The 19,323-nt window shown below is 52.5% G+C and overlaps 2 protein-coding genes across 2 annotated transcripts in view; one reads left to right on the top strand and one right to left on the bottom strand.

Moving 5' to 3' along the window:
* FERMT3 (fermitin family member 3) overlaps positions 1–8,332 on the top strand; it is a 36,076-nt gene extending 27,744 nt beyond the window's left edge. The window contains exons 8-15 of the mRNA XM_038764977.1: positions 445–579; positions 668–717; positions 1,605–1,729; positions 3,077–3,183; positions 3,531–3,767; positions 3,896–4,020; positions 5,176–5,317; positions 7,986–8,332. Coding sequence (XP_038620905.1) covers positions 445–579; positions 668–717; positions 1,605–1,729; positions 3,077–3,183; positions 3,531–3,767; positions 3,896–4,020; positions 5,176–5,317; positions 7,986–8,165 — 1,101 coding nt within the window. The 3' untranslated portion in view covers positions 8,166–8,332. The remainder of the gene's footprint in view (positions 1–444; positions 580–667; positions 718–1,604; positions 1,730–3,076; positions 3,184–3,530; positions 3,768–3,895; positions 4,021–5,175; positions 5,318–7,985) is intronic.
* Positions 8,333–8,528: 196 nt separating this feature from the next.
* Positions 8,529–13,120, bottom strand: TRPT1 (tRNA phosphotransferase 1). The gene is made up of 7 exons (XM_038764979.1): positions 13,001–13,120; positions 10,857–10,938; positions 9,961–10,130; positions 9,692–9,866; positions 9,544–9,600; positions 9,283–9,393; positions 8,529–8,666 (listed from the first exon to the last, which is right to left on the bottom strand). The coding sequence occupies exons 1-7, from the start codon at positions 13,061–13,063 to the stop codon at positions 8,626–8,628; spliced, it is 699 nt and encodes a 232-aa protein (XP_038620907.1). The 5' UTR covers positions 13,064–13,120; the 3' UTR covers positions 8,529–8,625.
* Between the last annotated feature and the right edge of the window lie 6,203 nt (positions 13,121–19,323).

The raw sequence follows: 19,323 nt of genomic DNA on the forward strand, positions 1-19,323 counted from the left end.
CTTGACACCTGTCCACATGTTCTGTTTTGTTGTCTGTCTCCCCCTTCTAATAATAATAATAATAATAATGATGGCATTTGTTAAGCGCTTAGTATGTGCAAAGCACTGTTCTAAGCGCTGGGGGGGATACAATGTGATCAAGTTGTCCCACGTGGGGCTCACAGTCTTCATCCCCATTTTTACAGATGAGGGAACTGATGGACTGTGAGCCCATTGTTGGGTAGGGACCGTCTCTATATGTTGCCAACTTGTAATTCCCAAGCGCTTCGGACAGTGCTCTGCACACAGTAAGCGCTCAGTAAATGCGATTGAATGAATGAATGGGATCCAGGACAGCCGAGGGGTTTGAGGGGAGGCCAGACCCCTGTGTCCAGGAGCCAGTGGGCAACGGGCAGAGCAGGGCCCGGCCCCCCAAGACACCCCTCTTCCCGCTCCCCCTGCCAGTATCACATCAACGAGCTCTCGGCCGGCGCGGAGCCGGGAGACTCGGCCACCAACGACTCCGGCCTCGACGACCTGGACGCGGCTCTGAGCAACCTGGAGGTGAAGCTGGAAGGCTCAGCCCCGACGGACGTGCTGGTGAGGAGGGCTCTGGGGGGCACCGGCCCGGGGGTGGGGTGGGCGTGGAGTCCAGGCCGGGGCTGTAGTAGCCTCTTTCCTCTTCCAGGACAGCCTCACGGCCATCCCCGAGCTCAAAGATCACCTCCGCATCTTCCGGTGAGTCTTGGGGAACGGCCGGGGGAGGAGACCTCACCCTGCTGGGACCCGGTTCAAGCTCTCATCCTATGCCATCTGGACTACTGCATCAGCCTTCTCTCTGATCTCCCATCCTCCTGTCTCTCCCCACTTCAATCCATACTTCACTCCACTGCCCGGATTGTCTTTGTCCAGAAACGCTCTGGGCATGTTACTCCCCTCCTCAAAAATCTCCAGTGGCTACCAATCAATCTGCACATCAGGCAGAAACTCCTCACCCTCGGCTTCAAGGCTGTCCATCACCTTGCCCCCTCCTACCTCACCTCCCTTCTCTCCTTCTCCAGCCCAGCCCGCACCCTCCGCTCCTCTGCCGCTAATCTCCTCACTGGGCCTCGTTCTCGCCCGTCCCGCCGTCGACCCCCGGCCCGCGTCCTCCCCCGGGCCTGGAATGCCCTCCCTCTGCCCATCCGCCAAGCTCACTCTCTTCCTCCCTTCAAGGCCCTACTGAGAGCTCACCTCCTCCAGGAGGCCTTCCCAGACTGAGCCCCTTCCTTCCTCTCCCCCTCGCCCCCCTCTCCATCCCCCGCATCTTACCTCCTTCCCTTCCCCACAGCACCTGTATATATGTATATATGTTTGTACGGATTTATTACTCTATTCATTTTACTTGTACATATCTATTCTATTTATTTTATTTTGTTAATATGTTTGGTTCTGTTGTCTGTCTCCCCCTTCTCGACTGTGAGCCCAGTGTTGGGTAGGGACCGTCTCTATATGTTGCCGACTTGTACTTCCCAAGCGCTTAGTCCAGTGCTCTGCACACAGTAAGCACTCAATAAATACGATTGAATGAATGAATGAGGGGCCCCACCTGAGTCCCCCCACCCTCACCCTCTTCCCGCCCCCAGGCCCCGCAAGCTCACCCTGAAGGGCTACCGGCAGCACTGGGTTGTCTTCAAGGAGACCACCCTCTCCTACTACAAAAGCCAGGACCAGGCCCCCGGAGAGCCAGTCCAGCAGCTCAACCTCAAGGGTAAGAGCCGCCCTCTCCCCTGCAGCCCCGGGTGCCCCCCTACCCACTGCCCACTGTAATACTGCTGCTGTTTCCTTATTCCGAATTAAATTCTGTTGTCATGACTCGATTTACCCAAGGCCTCCAGGATCTAGGTAACCAACATCCTTCTAAAGCCAAGTACTGGGTTGGTTTTTTTAGTCTATTGCGGTGGTGGTATACCTGTATATATGTATATATGTTTGTACATATTTATTACTCTATTTATTTTACTTGTACATATCTATTCTATTTATTTTATTTTGTTATTTTGTCACCCCCAGGCCCGTGACCCCCCCCATAATAATGATCATTCAATCATCATTATTATCCCCCAATAATAATGATCATTCAGTCATCACTATTATTTTTTTTGACAGCATTTATTAACCTATATATATGTATATATGTTTGTACATTTATTACTCTATTTATTTTACTTGTACATATCTATTCTATTTATTGTATTTTGTTATTTTGTCTCCCCCAGGCCCGTGACCCCCCCCCATAATAATGATCATTCAATCATCATTATTATCCCCCAGTAATAATGATCATTCAGTCATCACTATTATTTTTTTAGACGGCATTTATTAACCTATATATATGTATATATGTTTGTACATATTTATTACCCTATTTATTTTACTTGTACATATCTATCCTATTTATTTTATTTTGTTATTTTGTCACCCCCAGGCCCGTGACCGCCCCCCATAATAATGATCATTCAATCATCATTATTATCCCCCAATAATAATGATCATTCAGTCATCACTATTATTTTTTTTGACGGCATTTATTAACCTATATATATATGTATATATGTTTGTGCATATTCATTACTCTATTTATTTTACTTGTACATATCTATTCTATTTATTGTATTTTGTTATTTTGTCACCCCCAAGCCTGTGACCCCCCCATAATAATGATCATTCAGTCATTATTATCCTCCAATAATAATGATCGGTCAGTCATCACTATTATTTTTTTTACGACATTTATTAACCTGTATATATGTATATATGTTCGTACATATTTATTACTCTATTTTACTTGTACATATCTATTCTATTTATTTTATTTTGTGAGTATGTTTGGTTTTGTTCTCTGTCTCCCCCTTCTAGACTGTGAGCCTGCTGTTGGGTAGGGACCGTCTCTAGATGTTGCCGACTTGTACTTCCCAAGCGCTTAGTCCAGTGCTCTGCACACAGTAAGCGCTCAATAATACGATTGATTGATTGATTGATTGATTGCCTCCCGCCCCGACCCCAGCGAGCTTCAGGCCCACCTCCCGTCAGCCCTCTCCTTGCCCTCTTCCTCCAGGCTGCGAGGTCGTCCCCGAGGTCAACGTCTCCGGACAGAAGTTCTGCATCAAACTGCTCGTGCCCTCTCCCGAGGGCATGAGCGAAATCTACCTGCGCTGCCAGGATGTGAGGAAGGGCGGGCGGGCAAGTGGGCAGGCGGGCACATGTCCTTCCTGGGAAGATTTGGGGGGCTGGGGGAGCTGTGAGCGTGGGACCGTTGCTGGGAGCGTGAGGGTGTGTCTGGGATCACCGGGCAGAGGAGGTGAGGATGTTGGCGAGAGCAAGCTGGGCGTATGGGAGTGTCGCAGGAGCTTGGCAGCAAGGGAGTGTGCCAGGGGCATCGTTGGGGCCTTCGCCGGGGCACGGGAGTGGAAAGCCGGGAAAGCCAGGCCTTGGGCAGGGCGGCTGGGGGAAGAGCTGGGCAAGAAGGAGGGCTTCTGAGGCACAGATGTCCCGCAATTACCCGTCCCCAGGAGCAGCAGTACGCCCGCTGGATGGCAGGGTGCCGCCTGGCAGCCAAAGGTCGCACCATGGCCGACAGCAGCTACCAGAGCGAGGTGCAGAGCATCCTGGCCTTCCTCAACCTGCAGCGGGCAGGGGGCGGAGGCGGGGGCTCCCTCCACAGCCAGGGCGCCGACATCAACCCCGAGACCCTCAACCCCCACGGCCTCGTCGCCCCCCGATTCCAGCGCAAGCTGAAGGCCAAGCAGGTGGGGGGCCGGCTCCTGGGAGAGGGCTTGGGGGGGCGGGAGGGGCAGGGAGGGGCCCAGATTCCCCGGTTTCCAGGCCGGGTTTCGGTCCTCACGGGCCCCCCGCCCCCCCCCCCCCCGTGTCCCAGCTCACCCAGCGGATCCTGGAGGCCCACCAGAACATAGCCCAGCTCTCCCTGGCCGAGGCCAAACTGCGCTTCATCCAGGCCTGGCAGTCCCTGCCCGACTTTGGCATCTCCTATTTCATCGTCAGGTAACCGGGCGGTGCCCCGCTCAGCCTCCTGGTGCCTCCAACCTGGTAGGGGGGCCGGGGGGGGGGATTCATTCATTCCTTCAATCGTATTTATTGAGCGCTTACTGTGTGCAGAACACTGTACTAAGCGCTTGGGAAGTACAAGTTGGCAACATGCCCCTCCAACCTTCTCCACTTTGGTTGCCCTGCCCGGGCTCTGATGGCCACCAGTCCCACACTCTGATGGCCACCAGTCAAGGCTCTTTCATTCATTCATTCATTCATTCATTCATTCATTCAATCGTATTTATTGAGCGCTTACTGTGTGCAGAGCACTGTACTAAGCGCTTGGGAAGTACAAGTTGGCAACATGCCCCCCCACCCCCCACAACCTTCTCCACTTCGGTCCCCCTGCCCAGGCTCTGATGGCCACCAGTCAAGGCTCTTTCATTCATTCATTCATTCAATTGCATTTATTGAGCGCTTACTGTGTGCAGAGCACTGTACTAAGCGCTTGGGAAGTACAAATTGGCAACATGCCCCTCCAACCTTCTCCGCTTCGGTCCCCCTGCCCGGGCTCTGATGGCCACCAGTCAAGGCTCATTCATTCATTCAATCGTATTTATTGAGCGCTTACTGTGAGCAGAGCACTGTACTAAGCGCTTGGGAAGTACAAGTTGGCAACATGCCCCCCCAACCTTCTCCGCTTCGGTCCCCCTGCCCGGGCTCTGATGGCCACCAGCCAAGGCTCTTTCATTCATTCAGTCGGATTTATTGAGCACTTCCTGTGTGCAGAGCGCTGTAATAAGCGCTTGGGAGAGTCCAATAGAACAATAAACCAACATACTCCCTGCCCTCAGCGCGCTTACAGTCTAGGGGCTCCCTGCCTGCCTCTCCCCAACTTGCCAACGCAGGGAAGTGGCTCTTTTTCCCACCCCGGGGAGTACTGGCCGGGAGCTGACGGCTCTCCCCGCAATCCAGTCTCGCCTCCCGATCCTTCCCCCTCATCATCATCAATCGTATTTATTGAGCGCTTACTATGTGCAGAGCACTGTACTAAGCGCTTGGGAAGTACAAATTGGCAACATCCCCTCGCCCCCACTTCCCAATCCCCCGGGCCCAACCTGATCCTTGCCCCCCGACCCGACTCTCACCCCGTTCCTTCCCCGCGTGCAGGTTCAAAGGCAGCAGGAAAGACGAGATCTTGGGCATTGCCAACAACCGCCTGATCCGGATGGACCTCGCCGGGGGGGATGTGATCAAGACCTGGAGGTTCAGCAACATGCGCCAGTGGAACGTCAACTGGGACATCCGGCAGGTGGGCCGGCGGGCCGGCGGGCCGGTGGGCGGGGGGCCCTCGGCGGATTTCGGCCCCCCGCCGCCCCTCATCATCATCATCATCATCATCAATCGTATTTATTGAGCGCTTACTATGTGCAGAGCACTGTACTAAGCGCTTGGGAAGTACAAATTGGCAACATCTAGAGACAGTCCCTACCCAACAGTGGGCTCACGGTCTAAAAGGGGGAGACAGAGAACAAAACCAAACATACCAACAAAATAAAATAAATAGAATAGATAGGTCCTAACCCGGCAGCCGTCAGAAGCCGGGCCCTGGGACCCTGTCCGGGCACGCCTGCTCTGGGCCGGTCCCGCTCCCTGCGAGGCAGAAGATAATAATAATAATAATGATGATGGCATTTATTAAGCGCTTACTCTGTGCAAAGCACTGTTCTAAGCGCTGGGGAGGTTACAAGGTGATCGGGTTGTCCCACGGGGGGCTCACAGCCTTCATCCCCATTTTACAGGTGAGGGAACTGAGGCCCAGAGAGTTAAGCGGCTTGCCCAAAGTCGCCCAGCTGACAATTGGCAGAGCCGGGATTTGAACCCATGACCTCTGACTCTGGAGGTCTGTTCTAAGCGCTGGGGGGAGTACAAGGTGATCACAGGCATCAGGACTGTCTCTATGTGTTGCCAGTTTGTACTTCCCAAGCGCTTAGTCCAGTGCTCTGCACATAGTAAGCGCTCAATAAATACGATTGATGATGACGATGATCCCCATTTTACAGATGAGGCTCTGAGAATCAATCGATCATATTTATTGAGCGCTTACTATGTGCAGAGCACTGGACTAAGCGCTTGGGAAGTACAAATTGGCAACATATAGAGACAGTCCCTACCCAACATTGGGCTCACAGTCTAAAAGGGAGTGAAGTGACTTGTCCAAGGTCACACAGCAGACACGTGGCAGAGCCGGGATTCAAACCCACGACCTCTGATTCCAAAGCCCGGGCTCTTTCCACTGAGCCACGCCGTGTCCCCTACACCAAGTCCCCTTCCCCACATCCTCCTTCCCAAATATCCCACCCTGGGTCTTGCTCCCTAAAACCTCCACCCCAGCGCCCGTCCCCCGCGGGACCAAGAACAAGAGTCCAGGCCTGGGCTTCTCTCAACCTGTTCCGGCAGGCCCGTCGACCCCTAAATAACACGTTGGTTTGATTCCCCGAGTGCTCGCACGTTGCCGATCTCATTTTTGCCCCCACACCGACACTGTGAGTGGTACAGAAAGGCAGGCATCATTACGCCCGTTTTGCAGATGCAGAAACGGGCCCATTCATCATCAATCGTATTTATTGAGCACTTACTGTGTGCAGAGCACTGGGCTAAGCACTTGGGAAGTACAAGTCGGCCGCAACGGGCTCACGGTCTAGAAGGGGGAAGACAGACAACAAGACAAAACGCGTAGACAGGTGTCAAAGTCGTCAGAACAAATAGAATTAAAGCTAGATGCACATCATTAACAAAATAGTAAATATGGACAAGTCAAATAAATAAGAGTAATAAATCTGTATGAGAAGCAGCATGGCTTAGTGGCAAGAACCCGGCCTTGGGAGTCAGAGGTTGCGGGTTCTAATCCCCGCCCTGCCACTCGTCAGCTGGGTGACTTTGGGCAAGTCACTTCGCTTCTCTGGGCCTCAGTGACCTCATCTGTCAAATGGGGATGAAGACCGTGAGCCCCGTGTGGGACAACCTGATGACCCTGTATCTACCCCAGAGCATAGAATAGTGCTTGGCACCTAGTAAGCGCTTAACAAATACCGTAATTATTATTATTAGTCCCAGCTCTGCCACGTGTCTGCTATGTGACCTTGGGCAAGTCGCTTAACTTCTCTGAGCCTCAGTGACCTCATCTGTAAAATGGGGATTAAGACTGTGAGCCCCACGTTGGACAACCTGATCACCTTGTATCCCCCCAGTGCTTAGAACTCTTACTTAGAGTTCTCTTACTTAGAGAACTGTTACTCTATTTATTGTTACTCTATTTATTTATTTATTTTACTTGTCCATATCTATTCTATTTATTTTGTTAGTATGTTTGGTTTTGTTCTCTGTCTCCCCCTTTTAGACTATGAGCCCACTGTTGGGTAGGGACTGTCCCTATATGTTGCCAACTTGTACTTCCCAAGCGCTTAGTACAGTGCTCTGCACACAGTAAGCGCTCAATAAATATGATTGATGATGATGATGATTGGAACAGTGCTTTGCACATAGTAAGTGCTTAACAAATGCCATTATTATTATTATACATACAAGTGCTGTGGGGAGGGGAAGGAGGTAGGGCAGAGGGGATGGGGAGGAGGAGAGGAAAAGGGGCCCAGAGAGGTTAAGTGACTTGCCCAGGCTGGTGGCAGAGCGGGAGCCCGAACCCGTGTCCTCCGGCTTTCTATAGCCACCCTCGCGGGACCCCCAACTCGGCGGGGCTGCTCGCCCTCAGCTGATGTTGCCAACTTGTCCTTCCCAAGCGCTCAGTACAGTGCTCTGCACCCAGTTAGCGCTCGATAAACACGACCGAACGAATGATGGGCTGTTGGGTTTGGTGCGGGCGTTTCTGGTCCCCCGATAACCCGTCCTACGGCCCCCACGGTGGGCGGCCCGGCCCCGGCCCGCTCTGACTTCACCCCTGTGGCCCTCCTCCCCCCGCGCAGGTGGCCATCGAGTTCGACGAGCACATCAACGTGGCGTTCAGCTGCGTGTCCGCCGGCTGCCGCGTGCTGCACGAGTACATCGGCGGCTACATCTTCCTGTCCACCCGCGAGCGGGCCCGAGGAGAAGAACTGAACGAGGATCTCTTCCTGCAACTCACCGGGGGCCACGAGGCTCTCTGAGGCCGGGGTCCCTCCCCGGGGGACACCCCCCCTTCCCTCTACCGAGAATCCCCCGTCCCCACACACAGACCACCGTTTCCCCTCCCACGTTCACTGCTGTTCACCGAGCGAGGAAGCCGCAGAGCTTACCGTTTCCTCCCAGCCAGGACTGCCCCCACCTCCCCTCCGTCCCCGGGGCTTTACAGAGACTGGAAATGCCCACAGAGGGGGAGGCCGGGGCCGGGGGTTGGTTTCTTTCCTGAGATGGGAGTCCCCTGCTCCTCTCCACAAGTAGGTGAGGCAGGTCGGGGCCCCCGAGGCCCGTCTTGCCCGAGAAATACAAGAGCGGAAACCGGCTTAGGGCTGCAGGGCCTAACCGGTTCCAAGAAGACCGGACGCAGCCTTGCGGCTTCCGTTTTTATTCGTTTCTTTTTTATAAATAAATGATTGAGAGTCGGCTACTCCACCGCTCCTGACGCACTCAGCGCGGCTCTGACCCATCCAGCAGAGGCAGTTTTTGCCCTGAGACGCAGAGAGAGAGAGAGAGGGGGGCAGAGACTGAGAACAGGGCCGCTCTGAAAGGCTGAGAAGGAGAAGGTGGGGGTCCCGGGGCTCGGCAAGGACGACAAACACCAGGCTGCGGGGCGAGCCGGGGGCCGGCAAACCGTCGGCCAAGACGGCGGTCTCTTCCTCTCGGGTGTCCCTCGTCCCCAAACCAGCTGAGCCCCGCGGGGACACGGGGCAGGGGCGCAACCCCAGGTTGTTCGCTGTTGGGTAGGGATTGTCTCTTGTTACTGAACTGTACTTTCCAAACGCTTAGTACAGTGCTCTGCGCGTACTCGATAAACACGACTGAACGAATGAATGGAGGAGAAGATGGTCCCCGGGCAGAGTGGGGAGTCGGAAGGGCAGGGTAGCGGCGTCCTGGCTACTTAGGGTGGGGCCCCAGCTGTATCGCCTCCCTGAAGTACTTTGGGGGCAGGAAACCATGGGCATCTCCCGGATAGCGGGGTCCTGAATTGGACCAGGCTACTTACGGTGGGACCCCAGCTGTATCGCCTCCTTGAAGTACTTTGGGGGCAGAAAACCGTGGGCATCCCCCGGATAGCGGGGTCCTGAATTGGACCAGGCTACTTACGGTGGGACCCCAGCTGTACTGCTTCCTTGAAGTACTTTGGGGGCAGGAAACCGTGGGCATCCCCCGGGGTCAGGATCACCCCATTGGCTGAGAGGAAGAACTGGATTCCATCTGTGGACGAGAGGAGGAGGAGGAGGAGGAACTCTGGGAAAGGGGGAGTCGGCGAGAGGCATCTCCCCACCGTGCCCCTTCACGAGGCTCCAGGGCACGGACACCGGAGACAAACGTCCCCACCCGCCTCCTCTCTCCCACCTGTCTCACCTGCCATCGCCGAGGGCCCGTCAACAAACACGGCCACCTCGCAGTCTTGCCTCATGCCTGGGGGCGAGAGCCACGAGTCAGAGCCGGGGGCCCCGATGCCCCAAACAGGCCGGGGCTCGGCGGGACCAGCCGGTCGGGGGCTACTAACCGCTGAGGACGTGGGGGTCTCCGGGCAGCCCAGGTGCCAGGTGGATATGGGTCCTCTTGCCGCGCGACAGGCCCCGCTGCCGGATGGACGGCCAGTGGCGCCGGTAGGTCCCGTGGACCAGCACGGGGGGCAGGTCCCGCGGCCCGCTCAAGGGGGTCAGCTCCAAGTCGGCCACCTGCCGGGGGACGGTCAAGGCGATGCTCACCCCCTCGCCCGGGGACTCGGTCCCCAAGCCGTGGACGGGCCCCCTCCCGCTCCCCGGGGGCCACCTGCAGGGAGTGGCCCTGGTTGGCGCGGATGAGCGGGCCGGAGCCCAGCGGGCCGGGCTTCAGAGCGAACCGCCGCTTCTCGTTGGTCTCCACCACCCGGTGCACGTCCTCGGGGGTGAAGTCTCGGAACTGGGGCAGCTGCAGGAGGGAGTCCAGGGGCACAAAGCCATCTGGGGAGAAACGGGGGCTCCGGGTACCGCCAGGCCCCACGCTCCTCTCGGGCTTCTCCGCGGCCTTCCCGCATCCGTCCCTCACCGCCTGGCCTTGTCGGCATCCCCATCTCCACCCACACTTGCCTTCCACCTCCGCCATCTTCCCCAGGAGCCCGGCTCCATCCGAAAGATTCCCGACGCGCCGTGAGGATGGTAGCCCAAGTATCGGGGGAAGGTAAACGGCCCTCTTCCCCTCCTTTACCCCCTGGAGTCCTCATAGGAAGAGAGAGAGCGTGGGGTGGGGGCAACCAAGTTATCAAATTCTCCTTTTCCTCTCCGAGGAATGGGGGCTGGCTCCCAAGGGACTGTGGGGATCCGCCACAGGCAGAAGCAGCACCAGTTGAGCTCCAGAGCGGGGATTGTTTTCCGGCTGCCGGGTCACGGGCTGCCTTTTTTCCTACTTCTGGAGGGGTGAGAGGTTCAGGAGAAGGGAGGTTCCAGTTTCAGGTCTGCCTTAAAGGCAGCGCCTCCTGAATGTTCTGAGTTGTTCGGCCAGAAGCCAACGGTTAAATAACCCCCCCCAACTCCATTCACAACCTAGGTGAGCTCTTTGTGGGCGGGGAATGAGTCCGTTTACTGTTAGACTGTACTCTCCCAAGCACTCAGTACAGCGCTCTGCACATGATAAGGGCTCAATAAATACACCCGACTGACTCTGCCAGCCTTCCCCCGGACAGGACTTACCGGTGCCCATGGGCAACCCCAGTTTGACAGCTCCGTGGCGCAGGGCGTAAGAGAGGGCCTTGGAAAGCCGGACATCCCGGTCCTGAAACAAACCCCAGGAATGCAGCTGGCTCTGGCAAGCAACCCCCACAGTCCAGCCGACAGACCCACCCTTTCCTGCAGCCTCCCTTCGGGACGAGGCCTGAAAATCTCCACGGGCAGCTGGCCCTCATGCTCCAAGCGACGGCCCCCTCTGGGTGCGTGTGACCGGGGGCCTGCAGTGGTCCTCTTAGTCCCGACGGCACCAGGAGGGCCGGACCCGAGGAACGCAGGGCTCAGACTTCCTGACTTGCGATGCGGTGGGGCCTAGCGGAAAGAGCACGGGCCTGGGAATCGGAGCACCTGGTTTCCAATCCCGGCTCTGCCGATTGCTCGCTGTGTGACTTTGGGTAAGTCACTTGTCTTCTCTGTGCCTCAGAGAAGACTGTGAGCCCAGTGTGGGACAGGGACTGTGACCAAACTGATTACCTGTACCTGCCTCAGAGTTTAGAACAGTCTTGACATAAAATAAGTGTTTAACAAATACCATAGTTATTCCTCACATCCAGGGGCAAGGCTACATATGGGCATATGGTATTGATTCTGTGAGCCGTTGGGATTCCCAAACAGGTAAATGCATTCCATTCCTGTCCTGTCCTTTCCTGTACTGTCCTGTCATCCTCTCCCTTTCCTCCCCTCCCCTTCTCTCCTCTCCCTTTCCCTTTCCCTTTCCTTTCCCTTCCCTTCCATTCCCTTCCTTTCCTTTCCTTTCCCTTCCTTTCCTTTCCTTTCCCTTCCTTTCCTTTTCCTTCCTTTCCTTTCCCTTCCTTTCCTTTTCCTTCCTTTCCTTTCCCTTCCTTTTCTTTCCCTTCCTTTCCCTTCCCTTCACTTCCTTTCCCTTCCCTTTCCCTTCCTTTCCTTTTCCTTTCCATTTCCCTTCCTCTCCCTTTCCATTTCCCTTCCTTTCCCTTCCCTTCCCTTCCTTTCCCTTCCCTTCCTTTCCTTTCCCTTCCTTTCCTTTCCCTTCCTTTCCTTTCCCTTTCCCTTCCTTTCCCTTCCTTTCCTTTCCCGTCCCTTCCTTTCCTTTCCCTTCCTTTCCTTTCCCTTTCCATTTCCCTTCCTATTTCCCTTCCTTTCCCTTCCCTTCACTTCCTTTCCTTTCCCTTCCCTTCCCCCTCCCTCCCTCCCTTTCTTTCCTCTCTCTTTCTCGCTTTCTTTCTTTCTTTTTCATTCTCTTTTTCTTTCTCTCTTCCTCTTTCTTCCCTTTCTCTTCTCTCTTTCCTTTCTATTTTCTTTCCCTCGCTTTTCTCTCTCTTTTCTCTCTCTCATATTACCGAGGTGGCAGAAGGCCTAGACGGACTGAGGTGGCCTGAAACCGGTGAAGCATAAGCCACCTCTCCTGCTAGTCTTTCTGCAACTGAGACTCCTCGAGGGCAAGAAACACATCTACCAACTCGGATACATAATAATAACTGTAGTATCTGTTAAGCACTTCCAATGTGCCAAGTACCGTAATAAGTGCTGGGGTAGAAACGAGAGGAGATAATCGGGGGGCTCACAGTCTAAGTAGGAGACCGGGTATTATATCTCCATCTTACAGATGAGGGAACTGGGGCCCAGAGAAGTGACGTGACTTGCCCAAAGTCCGGCAGAAGACAAGCGGCAGAGACAGAACTAGAGCCCAGGTCCTGTGACTCTCGGGCCTGTGCTATTTCCTCTAAGCCACACCGCTTCTCAAGAATGCACTTTCCAAAGGGCTTAATGCATGTAGTATGAGCCCAATAAGTCATCATCATCATCATCAATCGTATTTATTGAGCGCTTACTATGTGCAGAGCACTGTACTAAGCGCTTGGGAAGTACAAATTGGCAACATATAGAGACAGTCCCTACCCAACAGTGGGCTCACAGTCTAAAAGGGGGAGGATAAATAAATAAATACCGTGGATTGATTGATTGATTGATTGATTGGAGCGGGAAGAGAACTCTCGGCTGAAGAACAAACGATCCAATCCACCCGGGGTTCCAGGAAACTACAGTGCCCGTCAGCCTCTGTGGCCTGCACAGACTTGATTTTGGGGCCAATGGGTCCAGTCCTTCCCTTGGCTTCCACATCTGAATCTCACCTGCTCCCGAGGTCTCTGCGCCCTTCGCCCTCCACGTCTGGCCGGCTCCGGGACCCCGGCCATACGGGGGTTCTTGTCTTTCTCCCCAGGAATCTGCCACTTGTCTGCTGTGTGACCTTGAGCAGGCACTTCACTTCTCTAGGCCTCAGTTACCTCATCTGTAAAATGGGGATTGAGACCGTGAGCTCCAGGTGGGACAGGGACTCGATTTGCTCCCCAGAGCTTAAGTTCATTCATTCATTCATTCAATCGTATTTATTGAGCGCTTACTGGGTGCAGAGCACTGTGCCGAGTGCTTGGGAAGGACAAGTCGGCAACATATATAGAGACGGTCCCTACCCAACAACGGGCTCACAGTCTAGAAGGGGGAGACAGACGACAAGACAAAACACCTGGACAGGTGTCAAGTCATCAGAATAAATAGAATTAAAGCTAGATGCACATCATTAACACAATAAATAGAAGAGTAAATATGTACAAGTAAAATAAATAGAGTAATAAATCTGTACAAACATATATACAGGTGCTGTGGGGAGGGGAAGGAGGTAGGGCGGGGGGGATGGGGAGGAGTAAGCGCTTAACAAATGCCACGATTACTACTATTATTCTCTCTGCCTTAGTTTCCTCATCAGTAAAATGGGGACAATCAATCAATCAATCGTATTTATTGAGCGCTTACTGTGTGCAGAGCACTGTACTAAGCGCTTGGGAAGTACAAGTCGGCAACACATAGAGACAGTCCCTACCCGACAGCGGGCTCACAGTCTAGAAGGGGGAGACAGAGAACAAAACCAAACATACTAACAAAATAAAATAAATAGAATAGATATGTACAAGATAAATAAATAAATAGAGTAATAAATATGTATAAACATATATACATATATACAGGTATATATGTATATATATATATATATACATATATATGTATGGGGACATAGGGGACACAGGGGACAAGACTGTGAGCCCCATGTGGGACAGGGACTGTGTCCAAACCGATTATCTTGTAACCACCCCAGTGCTTAGTACAGTGCCTAGCACATAGTAAGCAGTTAATAATAATAATTGTGGTATTTGTTCAGCACTTACTATATGCCAAGCACTGTTCTAAGCACTGGGGAGATACAAGGTAATCAGGTTGTCCCACGTGGGGCTAACAGTCTTAATCCCCATTTTCCAGATGAGGTAACTGAGGCCCAGAGAAGTGAAGTGACTTACCCAAAGTCACACAGGTGATGAGTGGTGGAGATGGGATTAGAACTCACGACCTCTGACTCCCAAACCCAGGCTCTTTAATAATAATAATGGCATTTATTAAGTGCTTACTATGTGCAGAGCACTGTTCTAAGCACTGGGGAGGTTACAAGGTGATCCGGTTGTCCCACGGGGGGCTCACAGTTTTAATCCCCATTTTACAGATGAGGTAACAGGCCCAGAGAAGTTAAGTGACTTGCCCAAAGTCACACAGCTGACAGTTGGTGGAGCCGGGATTTGAACCCATGACCTCTGACTCCAAAGCCCAGGCTCTTTCCACTGAGCCATGCTGCTTCTCCACAATAATGCCACAATTACTATTATTATTATTTTTATCTGCAGAGCAGGAGTGGCTAGGGAGGAGCCTTTCGCAGGACTCCCACTCCTCACACCCCTCCAGGCTGTGGCTGCGATAATAATAATTGTGGCATTTGTTGGGCACTTACTATGTGCCAATTCTGTGGTAGATGTAAGCTAATCGGGTTCCGCATGAGGCTCGGAGGCCAAGTAGGAGGGCGCGCCTGTGTTGGATCCCCATTTTGCAGATGAGGGAAATGAGGCACTGAGAAGTTGAGTGACTTGTCCAAGGTCACACGGCAGGCAAGTGGCGGAGCTGGAATTAGAACCCAAGTCCTCTGCTCCATTCATTCATTCCATCGTCTTTATTGAGCGCTTACTGTGTGCAGAGCACTGGACTAAGCGCTTGGGAAGTACAAGTCGGCAACATCTAGACGCGGTCCCTACCCACCAACGGGCTCACAGTCTAGAAGGGGGAGACGGGCGACAGAACAAAACATGTAGACAGGTGTCAAAATCGTCAGAGCAAATAGGATTATAGCTATAATGCACGTGGTTAACAAAATAAATTTATTTATTTTGTATTTATTTTATTGTATTTATTACTCTATTTTATTTGTACATATTTATTCTATTTATTTTATTTTGTTAATATGTTTTGTTTTGTTCTCTGTCTCCCCCTTCTATCAATCAATCAATCAATCAATCAATCAATCGTATTTATTGAGCGCTTACTATGTGCAGAGCACTGTACTAAGCGCTTGGGAAGTACAAATTGGCATCACATAGAGACAGTCCCTACCCAACAGTGGGCTCACAGTCTAAAAGGGGGAGACAGAGAACAGAACCAAACATACCAACAAAATAAAATAAGTAGGATAGAAATGTACAAGTAAAATAAATAAATAAATAAATAAATAGAGTAATAAATATGTACAACCATATGTACATATATACAGGTGCTGTGGGGAAGGGAAGGAGGTAAGACGGGGGGATGGAGAGGGGGACGAGGGGGAGAGGAAAGAATGGGCTCAGTCTGGGAAGGCCTCCTGGAGGAGGTGAGCTCTCAGCAGGGCCTCGAAGGGAGGAAGAGAGCTAGCTTGGCGGATGGGCAGAGGGAGGCCATTCCAGGCCCGGGGGATGACGTGGGCCGGGGGTCGATGGCGGGACAGGCGAGAGCGAGGTACAGTGAGGAGATTAGTGGTGGAGGAGCGGAGGGTGCGGGCTGGGCAGTAGAAGGAGAGAAGGGAGGTGAGGTAGGAGGGGGCGAGGTGATGGACAGCCTTGAAGCCCAGGGTGAGGAGTTTCTGCTTGATGCGCAGATTGATCGGTAGCCATTGGAGGTTTTTGAGGAGGGGGGTAATATGTCCAGAGCGTTTCTGGACAAAGATAATCCGGGCAGCAGCATGAAGTATGGATTGAAGTGGAGAGAGACACGAGGATGGGAGATCAGAGAGAAGGCTAGTGCAGTAGTCCAGACGGGATAGGATGAGAGCTTGAATGAGCAGGGTAGCAGTTTGGATGGAGAGGAAAGGGCGGATCTTGGCAATGTTGTGGAGCTGAGACCGGCAGGTTTTGGTGATGGCTTGGATGTGAGGGGTGAATGAGAGAGCAGAGTCGAGGATGACACCAAGGTTGCGGGCTTGTGAGACGGGAAGGATGGTAGTGCCGTCAATAGAGATGGGAAAGTCAGGGAGAGGACAAGGTTTGGGAGGGAAGACAAGGAGCTCAGTCTTCGACATGTTGAGCTTTAGGTGGCGGGCGGACATCCAGATGGAGATGTCCTGAAGGCAGGAGGAGATGCGAGCCTGGAGGGAGGGGGAGAGAGCAGGGGCAGAGATGTAGATCTGGGTGTCATCAGCGTAGAGATGATAGTTGAAGCCGTGGGAGCGAATGAGGTCACCAAGGGAGTGAGTGTATATTGAGAACAGAAGGGGACCAAGCACTGAACCTTGGGGAACCCCCACCGTAAGAGGATGGGAGGGGGAGGAGGAGCCTGCAAAAGAGACTGAGAAAGAACGACCGGAGAGATAGGAGGAGAACCAGGAGAGGACGGAGTCTGTGAAGCCAAGGTCAGATAACGTGTGGAGGAGAAGGGGGTGGTCCACAGTGTCAAAGGCAGCTGAGAGGTCGAGGAGGATTAGGACAGAGTATGAGCCGTTGGATTTGGCAAGCAGGAGGTCATTGGTGACCTTTGAGAGCGCAGTTTCCGTGGAATGAAGGGGACGGAAGCCAGACTGGAGGGGGTCGAGGAGAGAGTTGTTGTTGAGGAATTCTAGGCAGCGCGTGTAGACAACTCGTTCAAGGAGTTTGGAAAGGAATGGTAGGAGGGATATGGGACGATAACTAGAAGGTGAGGTGGGGTCAAGAGAGGGTTTTTTTAGGATGGGAGAGACATGGGCATGTTTGAAGGCAGAGGGGAAGGAACCAGTGGAGAGTGAGCGGTTGAAGATGGAAGTTAAGGAGGGGAGAAGGGATGGAGCGAGAGATTTCATAAGATGAGAGGGAATGGGGTCAGAAGCACGGGTGGCCGGAGTAGCACTTGAGAGGAGGGAGGAGAGTTCCTCTGAGGATACCGCTGGGAAGGATGGGAGAGTAGCAGAGAGTGTTGAGAGCCGGGGGGTTGGAGAAAGGGGGGAAGAGACTTTGGGGAGGTCGGACCTGATGGATTTAATTCTAGACTGTGAGCCCGCTGTTGGGTAGGGACCATCTCTAGATGTGGCCGACTTGTACTTCCCAAGCGCTTAGTCCAGTGCTCTGCACACAGTAAGCGCTCAAGAAATACGATTGAATGAATGAATGAATCATCATCATCAATCGTATTTATTGAGCACTTACTGTGTGCAGAGCACTGGACTAAGCGCTTGGGAAGGACAAATTGGCAACATCTAGAGACAGTCCCTACCCAACAGTGGGCTCACAGTCTAAAAGAATGAATGAAGCGCTTAGTCCAGTGCTCTGCACACAGTAAGCGCTCAATAAATACGATTGAATGAATGAAATAGAATGGTAAATATGTACAAGTAAAATAAATAGATAATAAATCTGTACAAATATATATATACAGGTGCTGTGCGGAGGGAAGGAGGTAGGGCGGAGGGATGGGGAGGAGGAGAGGAAAAAGGGGGCTGAGTGTGGGAAGGCCTCCTGGAGGAGGTGAGCTCTCAGTAGGGCTTTGAAGGGAGGAAGAGAGCTTGTTTGGCGGATATGTGGAGGGAGGGCATTCCGGGCCAGGGGAAGGACGTGGGCCAGGGGTCGACGGCGGGACGAGCGAGAATGATTCCTAGGCCCGCACTCTTTCCACTAGGTCACACTGCTTCCCCTTCATTCATTCATTCAATCAATCGTATTTCTTGAGCGCTTACTATGTGCAGAGCACTGGACTAAGCACTTGGAAAGTACAGCGTAGTGGCTCCAGCCACAATCTCTAAGTGCGGTTAGGGCAAAAAGCCCCAGGACAGAGGGGTGGGACTCCCAGAGCACTGGGGGTAGAATCAATCAATCAATCGTATTTATTGAGCGCTTACTGTGTGCAGAGCACTGTACTAAGCGCTGGGGAAGTACAAGTTGGCAACATATAGAGACGGTCCCTACCCAACCGTGGGCTCACAGTCAATCACTCAATCAATCAATCGTATTTATTGAGCGATTTCTGTGTGCAGAGCACTGTACTAAGCGCTTGGGAAGGACAAGTTGGCAACATATAGAGACGGTCCCTACCCAACAGTCAAGCCATTCACGCCTCATATTTACCCACCCCACTAAAGTGCTGGGTGAATACTTGTTGGCTAACACATCACCCACTGATCACAGCTCCACCCACACACCCGAGAAGTAGCATGGCCTCCTGGAAAGAGACTGGAAATCCCGAGGACCCGGGTTCTAATCCGTGCTGCAACACAAAGTAAGCGCTCAATAAATACAGTTGAATGAATGAATGAATGAATTTTGGTACTTCTTAAGTGCTACGTGCAAAGCACTGTTCTAAGCGCTGCGGTGGATGATGATAATGGTACTTGTTACGTGTTTACTATGTGCCACTGTTCTAAGTAAAGTGTATCCACCGAGGTAGCTCTCTTCCTCCCTTCAAAGCCCTACGTGGCTCAGTGGAAAGAGCCCGGGCTTTGGAGTCAGAGGTCGTGGGTTCTAATTCCGGTTTTGCTACTTGTCAGCTGTGCGACTTTGGGCAAGTCACTTCACTTCTCTGGGCCTCAGATACCTCATCTGTAAACTGGGGATTAAGACTGTGAGCCCCCCGTGGGACAACCTGATCAGCTTGTAACCTCCCCAGCGCTTAGAACAGTGCTTTGCACATAGTAAGCGCTTAATAAATGCTTCCCAGACTGAGCCCCCCTTTCCCTCACTTCCTCCTCCCCCCCCCCCCCGCCTACCCCCTTCCCCTCCGCACAGCACTTGTGTATATTTTTACGGATGTATTACTGTATTTATTTTTAATGCTATGTATATAGCTATAATCCTATTTATTTTGATGGTACTGACACCTGTCTACTTGTTCTGTTTTGTCGTCTGTCTCCCCCTTCCAGACTGAGCCCCTTGGGACCGTCTCTATAGGTTGCCCATTTGTACTTTCCAAGCGCTTAGTACAGTGCTCTGCACACAGTAAGCGCTCAATAAATACGATTGAATGAATATGCTTAACTAATACCATAATTAATAACAATAACAATTATCATTATTATATAATATATTATTATATATAATATGTTATGATATTATATTATTATTGTTGTTATTATTATAATATATTATAT

The sequence above is a fragment of the Tachyglossus aculeatus genome, chromosome 22 (genome assembly GCF_015852505.1).
Source record: "Tachyglossus aculeatus isolate mTacAcu1 chromosome 22, mTacAcu1.pri, whole genome shotgun sequence".
Lineage (NCBI taxonomy): Eukaryota > Metazoa > Chordata > Mammalia > Monotremata > Tachyglossidae > Tachyglossus > Tachyglossus aculeatus.

Bases quoted from the DNA above. Each gene is read 5' to 3' on its own strand.
- TRPT1 (XM_038764979.1), bottom strand. From the start codon at position 13,063: ATGGCCGGGGTCCCGGAGCCGGCCAGACGTGGAGGGCGAAGGGCGCAG. The intron at 10,131-10,856 runs GTAAGTCCTGTC...GTTTCTCCCCAG, and splicing joins GGGGTTGCCCATGGGCACCG to ATGGCTTTGTGCCCCTGGAC. The intron at 9,867-9,960 runs GTGGCCCCCGGG...GTCCCCCGGCAG, and splicing joins ACCAGGGCCACTCCCTGCAG to GTGGCCGACTTGGAGCTGAC.